This window comes from Pristiophorus japonicus, chromosome 2, assembly GCF_044704955.1.
Source record: "Pristiophorus japonicus isolate sPriJap1 chromosome 2, sPriJap1.hap1, whole genome shotgun sequence".
Classification (NCBI taxonomy): domain Eukaryota; kingdom Metazoa; phylum Chordata; class Chondrichthyes; family Pristiophoridae; genus Pristiophorus; species Pristiophorus japonicus.
Window position 1 is genome coordinate 40,553,545 of NC_091978.1, and position 23,243 is coordinate 40,576,787.

Consider the following 23,243-nt stretch of genomic DNA (forward strand, 5'->3'; position numbering starts at 1 on the left):
CTGGGCACTTAAGAAAAATCAGTGCACATTAGAAAATCGGTGCAGAAAGACGCCATTGTTTTTAGGCGAGGTTTTGGAGGGAGTCAAGAACACACAAATATGCATCATCAAGCTTAAATTTTTCAAACTTAAAATGCAGAAAATGGAAGTTTAATGGAATTCTTTAAGTGTTGATTGTTTTAAAAGTGCCACGGCACCTACGAACGTGTCCAAACCGGGCTCGTGGGTCGCAGCGTCGGCTGGCAGAATTGGTCCCTCGTCCAGACATGGGCTCGGGCCTCGGCTTGAAAAGAAACCCTGGAGATGGGGGGGGGGGGGGATGGGGATGGGGTGGGGGGGGAGAGGAGGCGGAGGCCGGGAGGATTGTGGAAGGCGACCTGAAGGCATGAGAAGCCTTAGAATATGCCACTATGCATCAAATAAAGCCCCGGGGTGGGGGGGGGGTGCGGTGGTGGGGTGTTTCCCGATCATTGCGCATGCTCAGATCTGGATGTGGTCCATACTAGGGCATCGACCTTGGGGAGAGAGAACAAAGAACCTTGTCCTGTCTGCCATTTTGACCTTCTTGCAAAGATGCAATTTAATCATGGGGACAATACTGACAGTGCCATACCTTGCGGAGGAGACAATTGATTTGACGTCATCGCATGAGGAACCTCCGGGCACGTAGGATGATGGGCAGGAGGCCTTACCCACGTCGTGTATATCAAAACAGGCATTCGGACCTGCACCTGAGTGATGCAGACTGTCAGAAGGCTGTGTTTCCACAAAGAAGTTGTAACTGAGATCTGTGAGTTAGTAAAAGCAGACCTGCAATCTCGAAGCATCAGAAGGAGTGAAGGTTACAGCTGCACTTTCATTCTATGCCCCTGAATCGTTCCAGGCTGCAACTGGGGGTGTGTGCACCATGCAACACACATCTGCATTCGGCAGGTGACTGCTGCACTATTTGCCTGGAGGAATGACGACATAAAGTAGTCCCATGACCGCCCAGGGAATGCGTGAAAGGGCTGTGGGCTTCTCCAGGATTGCTGGCTTCCAAAAGGTACAGGTACCCACATCGCCTTGCGAGCACCTTTGAGGATTCCGAGATGTATAGGAATAGAAATGGCTTCCACTCCGTTAATGTGCAACTCGTGTGTGACGACATGCATCAGATCAGTTGATGCAAGATCCCCTGGGAGCACCCATAATGCATTCATCCTAATTGAGAGCGCTATATCTGCCATATTTCAGCAGCAGCCAGAAGGGCAGAGCTGGCTACTGGGAGACAAAGGGTACGGCTTCGCCACCTGGCTCATGACGCCCCTACGCGTAACCTGGAGGGAAGCTGACCAGGAATATAACATGTTGCACATTGCGACATGCAGCATAATAGAGAGGACCATTGGCATCTTTAAACAGCGTTTCCGATGCCTGGACCATTCCAGAGGCTGCGTGCAATACTCCGCTGAGATTGACGGTCAGTTCACTGTTGTGTGCTGCATGCTACAGAACTTCGCCATCATGAGGCAGTGACACCAGGTAGTAGAAGACCTACCTGAGGTGAGAGTGGCTGAGGAAGCCATGCAACTACTTGAACCCGGAGCATGACGGTGGAGGAGGGTGAGCTGTCGTGCCCTTTTAACGATTGCTCGAGCCTTGCGCCAGCAGCTCAGCAGTGAATCCTTTGCTGCCTGAAGGCTCAGCGGCAACTATTCCAAATGGACCATGTTTACTGTTTGGACCTGTTCCGTAATGTTATATTGTGTTAATGGAACAAATGATAGAAATGATTCTTATTTACTTCAAAAAGTTGTGTTAATAATGGAACAAATAATGTAAATGATTCAGTTATAATGTAAAATATATCTTATTCAAAAGTTTAACAAACATTAGTTTGTACTTAACTTTAATGAAAATATTCTTGAAATCAAACTTTAAAGTTTTCAGTTCAGATCACTTACAAAACTCTAAGATCACTTGAAAACTTTAAGATCGCTTACAAACCTTTAAACTTGTAAATTTACATAACTTACAAAAATAATTTAATTTGAGAACATTTACAACAGTAACAACAACAATAATAACAACAGGAGCAGCAAAGAAAGGCTGCACCCATCTCTCCTCCACCTTATTCTAAGATCGCCCACTACGCTTTGTCTTGTTGACTCCACCCCGCCCGCAGGCGGTGGCGCAACATTTCTCGGGTTGGTACCAAGCTTATTCTTTCGACCATCTCTGATAATGCGCACTTCTTGATTGGGTGGGGGTGGGGGTCGGGGGGGGGTGGCATTTGGAGGGCCCAGCTTGGGCCTCTTCAGAGGTTGGTCTGGGGATTGGAATGGGAGTGGCAGTTGATTCTGTCAATGGGCGCGGGGTCTGGGTGTGTTCCCTTATTGCAGCAGCTCACTCCGACATTCCCTCCCTCATGTGCCCTGACAGTGTGTCAACAACCTGCAATATTCCCTCCCTCATGTTCACCGACGGTGTCTCAGCTACCTGAAACATTCCCTCTCTCATGCTCACTGACAGTGCATCAGCTACCTGCGACGTTCCCTCCCTCTTGTGCACCAACATTGTATCCGCTGCCTGAGACATTCCTTCCCTCATGTTCCCGGACAGTGTTCCCATTTCGCGTGAGAGTGTTGTTATTTCTTCTGACAGTCCCGATACCTCATCACCCACCTCACTGATGGTGTCCAGGAGTGATTGTGTAAGGTCAATGCTCTCCACAATCAGTGCCATCATCTGAACTGTATCTGTTAGATCCTGCACCTCAGGAGAGCGCTGTTGAGCTCTCCTTCCCCTCCTCACCCTGGGTGTGCCTTGCTGGGATCCGCAGCCTCGGACAGTGGGGTCCTGGGTGTGCCTCGCTGCACCCCACTGGGACCCACAGCCTCGGACGGTGGGGCTCTGGGTGTGCCTCGCTGCACCCCATTGGAATCCCCAGCCTCGGACTGCGGGAAACCATGGAATGTCCCAGCAACACTCGTAACACTCAGGAAAGGGCCTGACACCTCAATTGGCGGCACCTGCACCTCCTCCAAAGTGGGGGCTTCATCCATCACCTCCCCCTCACCCCCATGCTCTTGGTCTGGAAGGCGGGATTGGAAGATGTTCTCCTGTTCAGGCTCGTCCGCATCGTCTTCCGCATCATGATTGACTTCAAGTTCTGCAAAATATAACAGAACAGACAAATGGTTATCAGCAGAGGATGGGGCAGGGTGGGTGGCATGACCCATCAAAGCAGCGACGCTCTCTTCCAAGGATGTCAGTGGGTGCAGATTTGCCGGGCCTCCTCCTGTTCGAGTTCTTTCCCATTTGTTGTGTGCCACCTTCCTCTGCAAAGATGAAAATATAACTTTAGAGAGTGTCTTTCTGCTGGGTGGGACATATACAGATGGTCACATTTACAATTGCAATTCCAGTGAATAAATGAAAATATTACTTGCACTAACTATTTGACCAAGGTCCTGCCACTTCTTTTGCACTGGCCTCCAGACATCGGAGTGGTCACCATTACACCGTAATTTTCTGCAAGCTGATTACAACATTTCTTCTTTTCTTTCGGTGAAACTTTTATGTAACCTATGCTGGTGTCCAGCTTGTGCCATCTGGCCTCAATCACTTCATCCTGTAAGAAATTCTTGGTCCCTGAGCCGCGTTGAATATTGTATTGCAGCTCCGATTTTTCCAATGAGAATTAAAGTTTTCTCTCACAACTGGCTCTTTAAAAATGGCCATATGCAGACCAGGAGCTGTACTGGGCATGTGCGCCCATAGCAATCACGTCAAAAACATCCTTTTTTTTTTTTTGCGCATGCGCAGAAGTGGGGTGGAGGACATCGTTTTTCCGGCTTTATCCCCCAGAATCTACAGGACAGGCTGCGCGGCGCCAAATTCAAAAAATAGAACTGGGGAACCTATTTTTTTGGAGTTGTTGGGGCCAAGAAAAACGGCATAACTGGCAATACGCCAAAAAATGGCATTAGGGAAAATTGAGCCCAATGAGTTGAAATTTAGGTTGTTATCCAACTTTGTTACCATGACCTATTAACTCTTGTCTTGCCTGAAAAATATCAATGACTGAACAGGGCATAGTTGGATGTATAACTAATCATTACTTCTATGTCAAGGATAAAATGATTGTCAACTTATTCACCATTGAGCAATAACCTGGCATAACCAGGAAGGCAGAAAAAAACATGAAAAATACATTGTGCACTTTGGCATTTTGTGATTGCACAGAGAAAAATAGCGCATTTGCCAGTTCATTGAAGCAGAATTACATAAAATATGATACTTAAATTGTACAAAGCAAGACAGTGTTTTCTCCTGCTTAAATTTCACCCATGCTATGTGCTACCTCCTGGCCAATGATCTCCGTTATTAGCTCTTCAAGTGGGTTGTTGGGTCTGGCTACTGAAATTCTCTTCAGTCTGTGCTCTTTGCTTTTCTGAATGCGCAGATATTTAGCATACAGCACAGTTTTATTGCCTTATGCATAACTTATCATAAAGTACCTTGCCTACAAAATATTTAAGGTAACAGAGGCAATTGTCATTGCCAGTTATATGTGTGAACAATTATCGTAAATCTTCAATCTTTCTCCTCTGCAACTTTCTATATGACACTTTTTGGCCTGTTGTACTAGTTCTCGACCACCTTCAGTATCTCATTGTGTGCTAAAATTGCAGCAGGTTAGTAAATCAATTTGAGTTAAGAATACTAAGGTACTAGGGGGCATAGTTTCAGAATAAGAGGTCACCCATATAAAACGGAAAGGAGGAGTAATTTCTTCTTTCAGAGGGTCGTGAATCTTTGGAATTCTGTACCCCAGAGAGCGATGGAGGCTGGGTCATTCAATATATTTAAGGTGGAGCTAGACAGATTTTTGAATAATAAGGGAGTCAAGGGTTATGGGGAGCAGGCAGGGAAGTGGAGTTGAGGCCAAGATCAGATCAGCCATGATCTTATTGAATGGCGGAGCAGGCTCGAGGGGTCAAACGGCCTACACCTGCTCCTATTTCTTATGATCTGATGTACTCAGTGATTTGCATTAATACCTTTCTACATATGTTTTTCCAATCATCCTCATTTCTCATACTGACAATCTTCTTCAAATCAGAAACTTTTTTCCATGTTTTCCCTTCAGTTTATAGGCCAGTAGTCTTACACACCAGCATCATATTCTGGTTATTAGCGTGTTGCCCTCTGCATTGTCGAGAACAGTTCACCTTACCGGCACACTGTTGACTATGATCTGCAGAGCTTTGTGAATTGTGATTTCCAGTGTCGACAGTCCCTGCATTTCTCCCATAAATTGCAAACTCTACGATTACACTGGCCCACAGAGCTCTATTTTTAGTGATAGTTACTGTTTAATGCTTCTGATAAGTAGCATTCTTGTGGATTGGCCACTCAGTTGTGTGTTACTTTATGCACCCACTAATGCATTTGAGCCTCCAGAAAGTTGCGTGTTCCTGGGAGGGATTAAACGTAATGTGCTCTCTATGGGCCCAAACATAGAAACATAGAAAATAGGTGCAGGAGTAGGCCATTCGGCCCTTCTAGCCTGCACCGCCATTCAATGAGTTCATGGCTGAACATGCAACTTCAGTACCCTGTTCCTGCTTTCTCGTCATACCCCTTGATCCTCCTAGTAGTAAGGACTTCATCTAACTCCTTTTTGAATATATTTAGTGAATTGGCCTCAACAACTTTCTGTGGTAGAGAATTCCAAAGGTTCACCACTCTCTGGGTGAAGAAGTTTCTCCTCATCTCGGTCCTAAATGACTTACCCCTTATCCTGAGACTGTGACCCCTGGTTCTGGACTTCCCCAACATTGGAAACATTCTTCCTGCATCTAACCTGTCTGAACCCATCAGAATTTTAAACGTTTCTATGAGGTCCCCTCTCATTCTTCTGAACTCCAGTGAATACAAGCCCAGTTGATCCAGTCTTTCTTGATAGGTCAGTCCCGCCATCCCGGGAATCAGTCTGGTGAACCTTCGCTGCACTCTTTCAATAGCAAGAATGTCCTTCCTCAAGTTAGGAGACCAAAACTGTACACAATACTCCAGGTGTGGCCTCACCAAGGCCCTGTACAACTGCAGCAACACCTCCCTGCCCCTGTACTCAAATCCCCTTGCTATGAAGGCCAACATGCCATTTGCTTTCTTAACCGCCTGCTGTACCTGCATGCCAACCTTCAATGACTGATGTACCATGACAACCAGCTCTCGTTGCACCTCCCCTTTTCCTAATCTGTCACCATTCAGATAATAGTCTGTCTCTCTGTTTTTACCACCAAAGTGGATGTCCTCACATTTATCCACATTATACTTCATCTGCCATGCATTTGCCCACTCACCTAACCTATCCAAGTCACTCTGCAGCCTCATAGCATCCTCCTCGCAGCTCACACTGCCACCCAACTTAGTGTCATCCGCAAATTTGGAGATACTACATTTAATCCCCTCGTCTAAATCATTAATGTACAGTGTAAACAGCTGGGGCCCCAGCACAGAACCTTGCGGTACCCCACTAGTCACTGCCTGTCATTCTGAAAAGTACCCATTTACTCCTACTCTTTGCTTCCTGTCTGACAACCAGTTCTCAATCCATGTCAGCACACTACCCCCAATCCCATGTGCTTTAACTTTGCACATTAATCTCTTGTGTGGGACCTTATCGAAAGCCTTCTAAAAGTCCAAATATACCACATCAACTGGTTCTCCCTTGTCCACTTTACTGGAAACATCCTCAAAAAATTCCAGAAGATTTGTCAAGCATGATTTCCCTTTCACAAATCCATGCTGACTTGGACCTATCATGTCACCTCTTTCCAAATGCGCTGCTATGACATCCTTAATAATTGATTCCATTATTTTACCCACTACTGAGGTCAGGCTGACCGGTCTATAATTCCCTGTTTTCTCTCTCCCTCCTTTTTTAAAAAGTGGGGTTACATTGGCTACCCTCCACTCGATAGGAACTGATCCAGAGTCAATGGAATGTTGGAAAATGACTGTCAATGCATCCGCTATTTCCAAGGCCACCTCCTTAAGTACTCTGGAATGCAGTCCATCAGGCCCTGGGGATTTATCGGCCTTCAATCCCATCAATTTCCCCAACACAATTTCCCGACTAATAAGGATTTCCCTCAGTTTCTCCTCCTTACTAGACCCTCTGACCCCTTTTATATCCGGAAGGTTGTTTGTGTCCTCCTTAATGAATACCGAACCAAAGTACTTGTTCAATTGGTCTGCCATTTCTTTGTTCCCCGTTATGACTTCCCCTGATTCTGACTGCAGGGGACCAACGTTTGTCTTTACTAACCTTTTTCTCTTTACATATCTATAGAAACTTTTGCAATCCGTCCTAATGTTCCCTGCAAGCTTCTTCTCGTACTCCATATTCCCTGCGCTAATCAAACCCTTTGTCCTCCTCTGCTGAGTTCTAAATTTCTCCCAGTCCCCGGGTTCGCCTCAGTTTCGGCCTCAGTTGCTCCTGATTTTTTGGAGCAACTGGTGTAGAACGGAGTATCTTAGAAATTCAAATTTTTGGCATTTAGTTTGCTCCAGTTCTAGTCAGTTAGAACAGTTTCACTTTGGAACGGAATTTTTTTTTTCAAAAGGGGGCGTGTCCAGCCACTAGCGCCTGTTTTCAAAGTTTTGGCAGTGAAAACTTACTCCAAACTAACTTAAAATGGAGTAAGTGAAGATTTTTGTACGTTGGAAAAAACCTTGTCTACACTTTAGAAAATCAGGCGTAGGTTACAAATTAGGCGTAGGGAATGGGCAGGGGGGGGGGTTTAAAGGGAAGTTTACAAACATTAAACACTTCAGTTTTACAAATAAAGAGCCATCATCAATAATAAATGATAAATACATCAATAAATCAATAAAATCAATCAAAAAAAATTAATAAAAAATAAAAAAATCAATAAATAAAACATTTTCTACTTACCGACTGCAGCACCGGGAGTCCTTCAACAGCGTGCTGGGACGGTCCCCCCAGTGTGTCTCTGTCAGTGTCTCTATCTGTCTGTCTGTGTGTGTGTTTCTGACAGCGGGGGAGGGGGAGAAGGGTGGGAGAGGGAGAAGGGGGGAGGGGGAGAAGGGTGGGAGAGGGAGGGAAGGAGAGAGGATGTAGGGAGGGAGGGGAAGAGAAGGAGAGAGGCAGGAGGGAGGGGAAGAGAAGGAGAGAGGCAGGAGGGAGGGGAAGGAGAGAGAGAGAGAGAGAGGAGGGAGGGAAGGGGAGGGAGGGGAAGGAGAGAGGAGGGAGGGAAGGAAAGAGGGAGGAAGGAGGAAGAGGGAGGGAAGGAGAGGGGAGGGGCGAAGGAGAGTGGGGCGAAAGAGAGTGGGGGGAAGGAGAGAGGGTGGGGGAGGGAGCGAAGGAGGCTGAACGGCCGGGCCCAAGACCTCGGGCTAGATTTACAGCTAGGTGGCGTCGGGTCTCGGGGGACGGTGAGAGAGTCGCGGAGGTCCGGGGGGGGGTGGGGGATGGGGGGGGGGGGAAGAGAGTCGCGGAGGTCCGGGGGGGTGGGGGAGAGAGTTGCAGAGGTCTGGGAGGGTGGGGGGCGGGTGGGGGAGAGAGTTGCGGAGGTCTGGGAGGGTGGGGGGCGGGTGGGGGAGAGAGTTGCGGAGGTCCGGGGGGGGGGGTGGGGGAGAGAGTTGCGGAGGTCCGGGGGGGGGTGGGGGAGAGAGTTGCGGAGGTCCGGGGGGTGGGGGAGAGAGTTGCGGAGGTCCGGGGTGGGGGAGAGAGTCGCGGAGGTCCGGGAGGGAGGAGAGAGTCGCGGAGGTCGGGTCGCGGGGGGAGCGGAGCGGGAGTCGAGTCGGGTTGGGAGGAAGCAGGAGCTGGGCGTGGGAGGAGCAGCCTTATTCACGCAGCCCCAGTGAGGCCATTCTGCCAGGGCTAGGGGCTGCGTGTTTCGGGCCCCTCCCACACAGTTTGGGCGCCTGGAGCTACTGCACATGCGCGCCCACTGTAGCGCGCATGTGCAGAGGTCCCGGCACTGTTTTCAGTGCAGGGACCTGGCTCCACCCCCAACAGCTCGTGCTGCGCTGCGCCCGGCTGCAGAAGACCTGCAGGGAGCTGGAGAATCTGGAAGTTTTTTTTTAGGTGCACTTTCTGCCGTGAAAAACGGGTGTCCAGGTCCGGGCTGTGCCATTTTAGGCGCTTCCCGAAACTTGGGCCCTATGTGTTTAGAGGAATTTCACCTCTTTTTAATATTATGCTTCGCTTCACTAAACCATTTTTATTAAACTTCAGTGTATTGTGTTTTATTTTCCTCTCATTGATGTTTTAGGTGGACTTCCAAGATATTCGGGCTAGAACTCAAGCCGAGAGGAAGCGAGAGGAAGACAGATTGAAAAGGCTGGAGAATATTAATAAAGTGAAAGTGAAGAGAGTGGAACAAGAAATGGAAGGTCTGCTACTAATTCCATTTATTTTTGATTCAATTAATTCAAGTAAAGTATACTCATGGAAAATGTAATGTTAAGTAATCCTCTTCTATTTTGTGCTTTTTAAAAGAAAAAGAAACCTATGTGAAGGGCCAATTAATGTTGAAAAGGGTAGGAGAGAAGATTTGGCAAGAACTTACGTGAACCTGTTCAGGGTCGCAGTGGAGCACCTGGTGCTTGGACCTTCCCAGGACTCCATCTCAGATCATGAAAATAGGGTCATTAGAATATTTGGGGTGACACACACTTGTTCGCCTACCGAGGCGTGCTCAGTGCGGCTGAGGTAGGTGGCGGGCTGCGACCTCGCGGCTGCCTCCATGCCGGCTTTCCCCACGACTTTCCCCTAATGGGGCTTGTTAAGCCTGCTCTGCGAGGTTCCTGGTCAATTAAAAGGAAGCGGGTCTGATGACGTCATTTGGTGATGCGTCATCAGCTGGTTTCCTTAAAGGGACCATGTCCACGTTCATTTTGACAGTTGACAGCATTGAGCTACAGATATTGATGAGCACTGCCCAAAGCCGCTTATGGAGGGAGTCACAGCACAGAGGGTAGGTTCTGTTCCCTTCCAATGGCCAGAAGAGACCTCCCCAGTACATCAACGCAGCCTGCACATTGCACAGGAGGGCACAAGCGGGGATGTTGTCAGGAGGAGCTCCTTCAGTGGGGAAATCTTTCAATGATCTCAGTAGATCATGAAACGTTACTGCAAAGCCACACTCAACCTCATACTGCTGTGCCACTCATCACATCCCTATCACTCTGCCTTCCTTACTCTACTCCTGCAAATCCTTACACCAACATACCTTGCACCTCCACCCATCCCTCTCTCTTTATCTACACTATCACATCCCCATCTCACGAGCCACCCCTCACACTCGCCCTCATCCTTGTCCAATCATACCAACTAACAACACACAAGGATAGGCACTTGGGTGTTTTCGCCAATGTTCATGTAACATTTCTGTTAATGTGTTGTCAAATATTGAAATCTTTATTTTCAATACTTTGCCTTCTTGGGCAGATCTGTATGTACCTTTGGAAGTGGCTTAGTGAGTTGTAGTGAATGGTGAGACATAATGGTACTCGCCCTCCCCCAATGGTGATGAGTGTGAAAGGAATGGCTTGGGCATTGTAGGGATGCTTTATGGTGCTGGTGTGGGGTGGTACCAACCTGGCGCATCATATGGCAGCCAGGGTGTACAGCGTCAAGTGAAGTAAATCTGGTCACAGTGAGGCCATCCCTGGCCTCCCGGGCAGCAATGTGGTCGTGTGCTGATGCCCTCTGTCCTATGCAGCATCAGGTGATTGCGGAGCAGGTTGGTGATACTGGGGTGCCTGGTGATGTTGCTGTTGGGGCTGATTTGTGGTGGGATTCAGAGGACCAAGGTGAGAATTCTTTCAAGGGCACCGATGCTGTTGGAATAGATGGCAGCTGAAGTTGAGGTGACAAAAGTGACCTGTCAATGGTGAGAGAGGTTGCTCCAAGCAGGTGACGGTATATAGAGTTTATTCCAAACAAAACACTTCCAACCTTCCTAAAGCTGAAAAGTGTATTCCAAATCCTGAAGGCTCCAGCTTCTAACATTGGAAACTGAACAGCTGTGAAATGGTAGCTTTTATACCACTTTTGAAGCTGTCGCCTATTCAGAGGATAGGAGAGCCATTTAAAACCCGATGGAGTTAGCTGACGTGATCCCCGGGCGCTGTGAAACTCGTGGAAAAATGGTAAGTGGATGGTAAAATGCTTAACAACCTCTTAACTATTTCCATTGGCTCGCCCACCGCTTAGTGTCGGCTCTGTAAAACATAGGCAGACCCGGCACTTGGGAAGCTGACACGGAGGCGGTTTCACAGTGGAATCCAGAGCCGCTGTCATTCTTTTAGATTTTGACAGTGGACCCACCTCCGGACCCGCCCTCTGAGCACCGGCAAGATTCCGGCTGTTAAGTTACTACCAGCCACTTCGAGAGTGGGTGCTCTCAACCGCTATCAGGCCATATAGTGAGATAAGTAAGAATTCTTTGTTCCCGCAAGGAACTTAAGCTGGTATTTTGAAGGTAATCAATCCCTGTTGTAGGTACACAACTGAACCGCAGGATAGAGATGGGACACACTGGGTGGTCTTCCTGGGAGAGCCCGGGAACACCCCAGAGACGTTCAAAATGTTGCTGAGATGTAAGTGAGGCAGGCTGCAGATGCCTCTACCCCTGGTCTGAATTTGCAAGGTAAATTACATAGGGTCGGAACCTGCTGCCCTGGGTTCTGCTCTTCTGTCCATTCTGTCACAACTGAAGACCAAATTTACTACACAGATTTACTAAGATGTAGAGACTAATGATACCAAGCTTAGGCTTTAACAACCTAAACGTTGTAGGAGGAAGGGAGACTTGGGAAGATAATTCATGTTTGTTTTTGAGATCTTGAGAAGGAGTTGGAGTAGGAGCAGGATAGCAGATTTGTGTTGAATTTTATATAGTTAAACATTCAATATAAGAAGATGTGGTGCCTTCCACTGGGATTTTGAAAAGTTGTAGTGCTTGCGGATAAAGACCTTACTAGAGGGTATTCAGTCTAAATAATGATGGATATTAAATGCCTCTTAGAATTCAATTTAATTTAAAAATCTCATTATTGGTTCACCTGAACTCCTGATGTCAGAATAATAATCTTGGACTGGTTTGGATTAGATGGTTTTGCTTTTGGTTGCTTATCACCAGGCTATTTTGATACTACTTTGATTAAACTAATAGCAATGGCTTCCTGAAGAATGCCCTGAAATCAAGAAACCAAAAGATAGGGTTAACTGATTAAGCTGTTAAATGTTCAGTGGGGAAAACTACGTGTAACTCCATGTGCCCCGTAGCATAAAACCAACTGTGCTAAGTTCTAAGGCTTATGTCACGTAGACTTTCAATTGTAACTAGAATAACTTCCCCATTGTCATTTTTGCAATCACTCTATATTACCAGTAACATGAGAGGACTCTATTTTTATTTTAATAAATAGAACATGCATATATATTGGTTTGTTCAAACAAAATACAAATTAAAAATGATACACATTTATTCTGTCTGATATTTTTAAAACACTACATATAGCTGCGTTAACTGTAGGGCAAACTTCCATTTTTCCGTCGCACTTCGTGATGCACTGCAAATTTCTGTGTCACACTCCAAAAAATAAAGGTCAAAAGAAACAGTTGAAATGTTCAAAGTCTCCAGCAATAAAAGTACTTCAATAGATATTATAACCAGAATGCCTTTAACCACTGACTAACCTTATCAATCTTTCTTGTATAAATAAAGAATGCTGGGTTCTAATCTGGAGGTCTGAAGAACAGTTGACTTCTGACTTCACCTAGTGTTTACTTAACAGCAATTAGAATTTATGGGCTTTAAAGAGGCAGAGAGCTTCACCTTGGAGCAGAGTAATATATTGCATAACACTTCTCTGTCAGACAGCATATAATTCTGATTTACTGTGAGCAATGCCACAGGATATCTGCCAATACAAATATTACATTTGAATGCATTTTCTGCACCTCATTTTTCCATCATACTTAAAGTGTCCCACTGCAAATTTCTGTGTCACAAAGGCAGTCATTTGGAATGTCAATGTCCAGAGTTCCTCAGCAATTGAAAATACTTTAATTGATGCAAGAGCCAGAGTGTCTGTAAAGACTTGCTGAACTTAACATTCAAACTTTTTAAAAAAAACAAGAGAAAGCTGGGTTCTGACATGCAGCATGATGAGCAATTAATCTCCAACCATATTTAGTGTTTACTTAGCAATTAAACATTGATAAAAAGGCATACGGAGTACTTTCTTTTATTAGCCGAGGCATAGTGTGTAAGAGCAGGGATGTTATACAACACTAGTTAGGCCACAACTTGAGTACTGCTTACAGTTCTGGTCACCCCATTACAGGAAAGATGTGATTGTACTGGAGAGATACAAAGGAGATTTACGAGGATGTTGCCAGGACTGGAAAATTTTATCTGTGAGGAAAGATTGGATAGGCTGGGGTTGTTTTCTTTGGAACAGAGGAGGCTGAGGGGAGATTTAATTGAGGTGTATAAAATTATGAGCGGCCTTGATAGAGTGGATGTATTTCCCTTAGCAGAGGGGTCAATAGCCACGAGGCACAGATTTAAAGTAGTTGGTAGAAGGATTAGAGGGGAGATGAAGAAAAATAAATTCACCCAGAGGGTGGTGGGAGTCTGGAACTAACTGCCTGAAAGGGTGGTAGAGGCAGAAACCCTCATCACATTTAAAAAGTACTTGGATGTGTGACCTACAGGGCTACGGACCTAGTGCTGGATGGTAGGATTAGACTGGGTAGCTCTTTTTCGATTAACACAGACATGATGGGCCAAATAGCCTCCTTCTGAGTTGTAATTTCTCTATGATTATATTCATAAAGGGATAGATCTTCACCTTGGCATCAGAATAATATATTGTGCATCGTAAGTGTTAACTTGGCTTGCCACTGAGTCAGAAGGTTGTAGGTTGAAGCTCCAATTCAGGACATTAGCACAAAATCTAGGCTGATCCTTCAGAACGGCACAAAGGGAGTGCTATATTGTCATAGGTGCCATCTTTCAGATGAGGCATTAAACTGAGGCCATGGCACTTTTTGATGAAAGGCAAAGAGTACTGGTGTCCTGGGCACCATTCATCTCTCAACATCACTAAAACAGATTAATTGATCCCATTAGTGTCTGTGGGACTTGGCTGTACAGAAATTGGCTGCTGTGTTTGTCTACATAACAGCACTAAGTACATTTCTAAAGCAATTAATTGCCTGTGAAACATTTTGCGGAGAGAGATGCTGAGAATGTGTAAGGTAATATATAAATGCATGTCTTTTTTATCATTTCTTGCACAGTAAAATCCTTGGGGGTGAAATTACCCTGCGCCCCAATTAGGGGCAGTAACCTTTTGGGGGCGGGACTTTTAGCGCCCGACGTGGAAGTCCTGCCGCAGCGGTCCCGCTCCCGACGTGGGATTGCGCTTACCGCCCCTGAAAGGAAGCGGAGCATGCACTCCAGCGCTCCACTTACCTTCGGGGCGGTAACTGGGATGCTAAGCTCCCCGCTGGAGTGGAACTAAACTACAGAACCAGTGGGAACCTGTTCAACCTTCGCCGTCTCCAGGCCAGGTCCAAGACCACCCCAACCTCTGTCGTCACGCTACAGTGTGCGGACGATGCCTGCGTCTGCACACATACAGAGGCTGAACTCCAGGACATATCGATGTATTTACTGAGGCATACATAAGCATGGGCCTTGCGCTAATCATCCGTAAGACAAAGATCCTCCACCAGCCTGTCTTCGCCGCACAGCCCTGCCCCCCAGTCATCAAGATCCACGGCGCGGCCCTGGACATCGTGGACCATTTCCCTTATCTCGGGAGCCTCTTATCAACAAGAGCAAGCATCGACGACGAGATCCAACATCGCCTCCAGTGCGTCAATGCAGCCTTCGGCCACCTGAGGAAAAGAGTGTTTGAAGACCAGGCCCTCAAAACTGCCACCAAGCTCATGGTCTACAGGGCTGTAGTAATACCTGCCCTCCTGTATGGCTCAGAGACATGGACCATAGACAGCAAACACCTCAAGTTGCTGGAGAAATATAACCAACGATGTCTCCGCAAGATCCTACAAATCCCCTGGGAGGACAGGCGCACTTGCATACTCGTGCAGGCCAACATCCCCAGCATTGAAGCACTGACCACACTCGATCAGCTCCGCTGGGCAGGCCACATAGTTCGCATGCCAGACACGAGACTCCCAAAGCAAGTGCTCTACTCGGAGCTCCTTCACGGCAAACGAGCCAAAGGTGGGCAGTAGAAACGCTACAAGGACACCCTCAAAGCCTCCCTGATAAAGTGCGACATCCCCACTGACACCTGGGAGTCCCTGGCCCAAGACCGTCCTAAGTGGAGGAAGTGCATCCAAGAGGGCGCTACACCTCTAGTCTCAACGCCGAGAGCATGCAGAAATCAAGCGCAGGCAGCGGAATGAGCATGCGGCAAACCTGTCCCACCCACCCCTTCCCTCAATGACTATCTGTCCCACCTGTGACAGAGTCTGTGGCTCTCATATTGAACTGTTCAGCCACCAAAGAACTCACTTCAGGAGTGGAAGCAAGTCTTCCTCGATTCCGAGGGACTGTCTATGATGATGATGACTGAGGCAAGGAAAGCAGTGCTACGCACGACCTCCGATGGCCTCCGCTGGGCCACCAGGGCAGTGTACGACTGGGGCAGCAGCTTGGTACTGAAGACGGGGTGCCGGGCTGCACAATGGTGGCCCGGACCATGCCGACTCTTGGATCGGCTTAGAGATGGCAGCCCGGGGCGCTGTAGCACTCTCCTTTAACCGCTGCCCCGAGAGCGGATGTCAGCATTTGTTGACATCCGCACGAGCCAGCCTCGCGGCCCGCCGGCCAATTTCCCCCGTGGGGTCTTAAAGGGTTGGCATGGGACGGTGAGGGGTCGCCACGCAAGGCGATGACGTCAGTGCCGGTTGCCTGGGGCACTGACTGCAGGGCGCGGCACTGCCATGGCAGCTCCTCTGCAAACTCCCGGGTCCCCCCTCCCCCGGGTGAAAACTGTCTTACCTTCCCCCGCCCCCCCCCCTCCCCGGAGGCGCTAACTGGGCTATATAAAAGGGCAATTTCGCCCCCCTACTGTCTTATCCTCCAACTTACTGTGAGAACACCACGGAAGATCCACTAGTTTTTATTTTAAGTATCTTGTTCTTGGAGGCTATATTGGACATTGATCCTGTTTTGTTCAGCTAGTTATTACAAACTACTTGAAGGTTTTTCGTGGTGTAAGATTTGAAGACTTTTCATTTTTGGAATGTGTTTCTATGGATTGCTACTTGTGTTTTTTTAATCTCTCTTTTTTTGTTTTCAAAACAGAAATAACTGAAGAAATTGAAAACGCTTTGATAGAGCTGGAGGCATGCTTCAGACTGCTGCTGCCCGATCTCTCTGAGTTCACCCTCAATGATGTAGACTCTCAGTGCGAGCAAGAACCAACTACCAAAACAGTCGAAGCCAGCTGTAAAACCAGCGGTAAGAGAGATGGCCACCAATGCGCTACAGATCAGTTTGACGATGAGCAGCCGTGCAGCAGTAAGTACCTTGCGCCACTGCCTTTGGTGAACAGTGCTCATGAAACGCAGGAATTGGATGAAAGGACAGATGACTCGTGTCAAAGTGAGGACAGTGAGGATGAAGAACCTGAACACGGTGAAGAAAGTGAAGAAATGTTTGTTAGAAATCATGGTCTTCTTTCACACAAATATTCTCTCCACTTAAAAATTCATACAGGTATGTACAGATCGCACCGTTTATTATATTGTTAACCTTGACTTTATTAACTTGGTATTGTTTTAGTTGTTTACACTTTAATAACGTTTAAAAATCTTTTATAAAATGTTAGGAATTAAACAGCAGATTTCAGCCAATTGGATAGGTTTACAAATAATGCCAGCACACACAAATATTACATAGGATATATGGCACAGAAACAGGCCATTCGCTCCAACCAGTCCATGGCGGCGTTTATGCTGCACTCGAGCCTCCTCCTGTCTTTCTTCATCTAACTCTATCAGCATCTCCCTCATATGCTTATCTAGCCTCCCCTTAAATGCATCTATACCATTTGCCTCAACTACACTGCTCTCTGGGTAAAGAAGTTTGTTCTGAATTCTGTATTTGATTTCTTGGTGATTATCTTATATTGATGGCCTCTAGTTATGCTCTTCCCCACAAGTGGAAACACTCTCTGTATCTATATCAAAACCTTTCATAATTTTAAAGACCTCAGTTAGGTCACCCTCAGTCTTCTGTTTTCAAGCAAAGAGAGACCCAATCTATTCATCCTTTCCTGTAAGGTATACCCTCTCATTCCTAGTATTCTAACTGCATACTGGCTACTGCTTTTCAATGATGTATTGCTCAAATACCCTCTGTTACAAATTAGTGCATACATGCAGCAAAGTTTGGAGGTGAGACAGCAGTCTGAAGGAAAAACCAGTCCAGGGCCTGATGTGAGAGATTGGGAGCCTGGAAAAGGAGTGGGAGAAACAGTACTCCTTGTGAGGATAAACTGGCTTGTGTTGAAGAATGGATCAGCTGGCATCAGCCATCCTTTCCAAGAGCACCGGTGCTTGAAATTGCACTCTCATCATAGCAAAAACTATCAGTTTACGTGTTAATATATTTTATAATGCATACCATTCATAAAATATTCCAGTAATCATGTAAATTATTTTGTTTTCTTGTGATTTAGTGAGTGTTCAGAATAAAACTGATTTTTATTGATTTTCTCTGAATACTGTTTGTGTTTTAATTTTTTTTCTCCAGAATTTCTCCTGGTTTTGATGCTAAAAATAAAAAATATGCAAAAAATCTGGGTTTGTAAATCAGCAATAAAAACTGACTTGAAAGGTCCTTACTGATAAAGTAGGGCTATTTAGTTTCTGAGGGGATCTTGTAGAGGAATTTAAGATATGGGATAGATAAAGTAAACCCAGAATAATACTGTCCCTGGGTATTGGGTACAGGCTCACAGTGGTGAAAGGCAAGTTTAGGAATGATGCCAAAAAATATTTATTTACACGGGGTTTCCTTAATGGCTGGAACAGCTTGCCAGGCAAGGTAATTGAAGTCAGGGCACTTGTCTCCTTCAAAAAAACAGCTAGATGGTAGAATTGGCATTTTGAAAGAATATTAAATGGCCCAAATTGTGCCATTCTTTTTCTGATGAGTACAGAGTGCTTATTTTGAAATAAATCATTTGTATGCTGATGTATTGATCATTTTAGTTACGTCTCTGAATGCATAATGAAGTTTTATTTGTAAGAAATTGTACCTTTTTTTTACTATATTCTGCATGTTTGAATAACAGACTTACAGATCAAAGAGGATGAAGACAATAGTGCTGTAATCAATAACATAAAGGACTTCCAAAGACTAGTCACTAATAAATACCTGCCGACTGTCCAGTACTGGATCCAGGTATGAATGAAAAACCTTAGCGTTGTTAATGGATTTTCTGTGAAGAAGCCTCTGAGCAGCAATAAAAAAACAAACCTCAAGAAACACAGTCATAAACACCATCAATGTTGATCTTTTTATAAATATAAATTAGATTGAACAAAGGTAGAGATATTATTTGTGGTCTCAAAAGTTTCAGAACCTATTGTGTTTCAGAAGCAAAATACTGCGGATGCTGAAATCTTAAATAAAAACGGAAAGTGCTGGAAATACTCAGCAGATCAGGCAGCATCTGTGGCGATGACCTTTCGACTGACATTCTGTTGAAAGGTCATCGACCTGAAATGTTAACTCTGTTTCTCTCTCCACAGTGTCTGCCTGACCCGCTGAGTATTTCCAGCATTTTCTGTTTCTATTGTGTACCAACCCTGAGGTAAAATATACCAGTTGTAAATCTAGGTTTATGCCACTAGAATGTTATTTTTTCAAAAGTACTTTACCATAAGGCCCTGCAATCATCAGAAGCTTTGGGCTGGATTTTCCGCTTGTTGCTGCCTCTGTTTCCACGCCGGCGGTAAGCACTTCCGGGTGGGCAGCCAGCTTCCAGTGCCCCTCCGGGGTTTTTGGGACCAGTTTCGGCGGGGTGCCAAGCATTACCACCCGGAAGAGGCAAGTCAGTGTGCAGCACCCCTGGTTGTGACACCGTCTCGATTTTTGGCTCCAGCCCGATCCGTAGCGCTCCGTAGAGTGCTGTGCTGGGGACCGCCTGTGAACGCGGGCAGGCAAAGCTGTAGCGGCTGCAGTAAGGTAAGTAATGTCCACCTCAGGTAAGTGTGATTGTTTTTTTTTCTTGCAATTTACGTTGTGGTGGCGTGAGTTACTTATTGCGAATGTTTTTGGTGGATTTTTTTCAGGTCCCCCCCCCCCCCCCCCCACTCGAGGCCTTTCTTCGAGCGCTTCAAGGCTGGCTGTTTAGCTCGGGATCTTCGCATGCTCAGCCAGCCTAGCGTCCCAAGAGAAGTGTGCAACACCTCCCTTAACGCTCCCTCCAGACTCGGGTCCCAGCTGCCCAATTTTGCTGACTAAGGCGCAAACTGTTCCCGACACTATTAGGACCGCCCCGCTGCCATTACCGCCCCGGAATGAGCAATGCCGAAAATTCAGCCCTCTATCTCTGTAATTTTTCTTATTTCAATTTGAAAATTTATTTAGGAGTTAATGAAGAACACTTCTAGTAATTAAGAACATCTCTGGCCTTCTGATTCAAAAAAACTGCAATTTTCACACTGCTGTTTAGGGTGGATGGTAAAACATAGAAAGAGTAGTGAGAGGTGAGGGGAGCAGTTGCTCCAAATAGATCTTGGTAATCATGTGCCTCCACCTGTATGATCCATTTGAGTACAGGACAGGTGACAATCTTATTGCGTATATGTAGTTCTAATATAAATCTGTATGCATTTGTATTAAAAAAAAAGTTACATTTTTACATATACTGCTTGTTTAAAAAAAAATGTTAATATGAAATCTAGAACTTTTGGCAATAATTGCAATTTGCATTTATATAGCACCCTTTCACATAGAAAAGCATGCCAAAGCACTTCACAGAGGCTTTAGGAATAAATGGAACCAAGTAAGGAAATATTAGAAGGGGTGACAAAAGGATTGGTCAAAGAGATGGGTTTTGAAGTGGCTCTTGAAGTGGAGAGGGGAAGGAATTCCAGAATGTGGGGCCTATATGGCTGAAGTCACAGCCATCAATGGCGGGGTGAAGGGTTGACGTGATGCACAAAGGTTGGAGTCAGTAATGGAGAGTTCAGATGCGGATGGGAGTTGTATCACAGGAGATGGTTAAAGAAGATATTTAAACATAACGATGAGAATTTTAAGGACTTGGAAGAGGAGAGTGAGTGTAATGTAGCCAGGTTAGCTGACAATACAAAGATGGGAGGAAGGGCAATGTGTGAGGAGGACATAAAGAGGCTGCAGGAGGACATAGACAGGCTAAGTGAGTGGGCAAGAATTTGTCAGATGGAGTATAATGTTGGAAAGTGTGAGGTCATGCAGTTTGGCAGAAAAAAAATCAAAGAGCAAATTATTATTTAAATGGAGAAATATTGCGAAGTGCTGCAGTACAGCGGGACCTGGGGGTACTTGTGCATGAAACACAAAAGGTTAGTATGCAGGTACAGCATGTGATCAGGAAGGCCAATGGAATCTTGACCTTTATTGCAAAGGGGATGGAGTATAAAAGCAGGGAAGTCTTGCTACAGCTGTACAGGGTATTGGTGAGGCCACACCTGGAATACTGCGTGCAGTTTTGGTTTCCATATTTACGAAAGGATATACTTGCTGTGGAGGTAGTTCAGAGAAGGTTCGTTAAGTTGATCCCGGGGATGAGGGGCTTGACTTATGAAGAAAGGCTGCGTAGTTTGGGCCTCTACTCATTGGAATTCAGAAGAATGAGAGGTGATCTTATTGAAACGTATAAGATTATGAGGGGGCTTGACAAGGTGGATGCAGAGAGGATGTTTCCACTGGTGGGGGAGACTAGAACGAAAGGGCATGATCTTAGAATAAGGGGTCGCCCATTTAGAACTGAGATGAGGAAAAATTTCTTCTCTGAGGGTTGTGAATCTGTGGCATTTGCTGCCTCAGAGAGCTGTGGAAGCTGGGACATTAAATACATTTAAGACAGAAATAGACAGTTTCTTAAACAAGGGGATAAGGGGTTATGGGGAGCAGGGCAAGGAAGTAGAGCTGAGTCCATGATCAGATCAGCCATGATCTTATTGAATGATGGAGTAAGCTCGAAGGGGCACATAGAAACATAGAAAATAGGAGCAGTAGTAGGCCCTTCGAGTCTGCACTACCATTCAATATGATCATGGCTGATCCTCTATCTCAACACCATATTCCTGCTTTTTCCCATACCCCTTGATGCCTTTTGTTTCTAGAAATCTCCCTCTTAAATATGTTCAGGAACTTGGCCCAGCCAGGGGAAATATCCTCCCCGCATCCAGTCTATCCAACCCAGTCAGAATTTTATACGTTTCAATGAGATCCCCTTTCATTCTTCTAAACTCTAGTGAATACAGGCCTAGTTGACCTAATCTCTCCTCATACAACAGTTCTGCCATCCTAGGAATCAGTCTGGTGAACCTTTGCTGCACTTCCTCTATGGCAAAAATATCCTTTCTTAGGTAAGGAGATCAAAACTGCACACAATATTCCAGGTGCGGTCTCACCAAGGCCCTGTATAACTGTAGTAAGACATCCTTGCTCTTGTACTCAAATCCTCTTGCAATGAAGGCCAACATACCATTTGCCTTCCTAACTGCTTGCTGCGCCTGCATGTTTGCTTTCAACGATTGGTGTACAAAGACACCCAGGTCCCTCTGTACATCGACACTTGCCAAGCCATTATCATTTAAATAATACTTTGTCCTTATGTTTTTCCCTACCAAAGTGGATAACTTCACATTTATCCATGTTATACTGCATCTGCCATGTGTTTGCCCACTCACTCAACCTATCTAAATCGCCTCGCAGCGTCTTTGCATCCTCCTCACAACTCATAATCCCTATGGCCTGCTCCTGCTCCTATTTCTTATGTTCTTATGTTCTTATGTAATTTTAAATTTGAAAAATTGGAGGACCTGGATTTAATTGTTGTACTGCTTTGTCCAGGAAGTGCTCCCTACATTCTGCACTACTGAAGAGCAATTCGGGATCAAGTATCTGAAACCCAAAATATGCCCTATTCTGTGGTAATCCTATTTGATATGACATACATGTTGTAGGAAGTCAAGGAACTGGAGATTGAGGGATGCCAGATTTATCAGACAGTACCAGAAAGCGAGCCAGACCATCTATCAGGGATGTAGCAACCCAGGCCATGGCAGAGACAGTTCTAACCATGGCACAAAAAGTGATCACAGCTCTAAACTTTTGCACAAAAGGCTCATTCCAGGGAGCTACAGAAAACTTTTGCCAGATCAGCCAATTCACTGCACGCACATAAGGCCAATTTCGTCTTTGCCTGGGCAGATCAGTTTATGTACTTTGAAAGTGGTCCCAAAATAGATTTTTACAGTATTGCCAGATTCCTCAGCAATTGATTGCATCAATGTGGAATTGCGTGCCCTGAATGTAAATCCTCTAAATGTGCAGGACATTTGCAAACGTGGCTCAGCTTCACGAAATGCTGGGTGATGTAATAATGCCTTCATATTTCGTCAGTTCAGTGTCCCAACTCTATTTCAATAGCAGAGGCAAGGGGCAGGATGGCTACCAGGTGACTAGGGATACCTGCTACTCCCATGGCTCGTGATGACACTTTGTAGGCTTACCAGTACTGCCGAGGCACTACAGTGAAGCACACAGATAAACAAAAGTTAGAACTAAACAAGCCATTGGGATGCTTCAAGGAAAGTTTTGATGTTTGCAATATGGGCCCAGCACCATTACACAAATTGTGGTAGTGTGTTAAATGCTTCATAACTTTGCTATTCAGTAAAGGACAGATGGTAGATGTCCCAGAGGATGACCATGACATTGTTGTTGTTGAAAACCAGACCCATGAAAATCATGAAATAGGTCCAGTGGTTAGTGCTTCTGGACAGCTGAGATCCAAAGACATTTGCGATGCCACAGGCTAAAACCATCATTGATCTGCTTCCGCTCAGCTACATCAGGCACCATGTCCACACCAGGAGGTTGTCGCCACACTTAAAATCGCTGTCGATATCAAGACCAAAACGTCCTCCTGCTGAATGT

General features: G+C 45.7%; 1 protein-coding gene across 4 annotated transcripts in view; it reads left to right on the forward strand.

The window, feature by feature from the left end:
* The window catches only part of uvssa (UV-stimulated scaffold protein A), a 100,547-nt gene that overhangs the window by 11,401 nt on the left and 65,903 nt on the right, over positions 1 to 23,243 (forward strand). For all 4 annotated transcript variants that reach the window (XM_070866889.1, XM_070866890.1, XM_070866891.1 and 1 more), the window contains exons 4-6: positions 9,297 to 9,417; positions 16,383 to 16,796; positions 18,379 to 18,488. In XM_070866889.1, the coding sequence (XP_070722990.1) occupies positions 9,297 to 9,417; positions 16,383 to 16,796; positions 18,379 to 18,488 (645 nt within the window). The remainder of the gene's footprint in view (positions 1 to 9,296; positions 9,418 to 16,382; positions 16,797 to 18,378; positions 18,489 to 23,243) is intronic.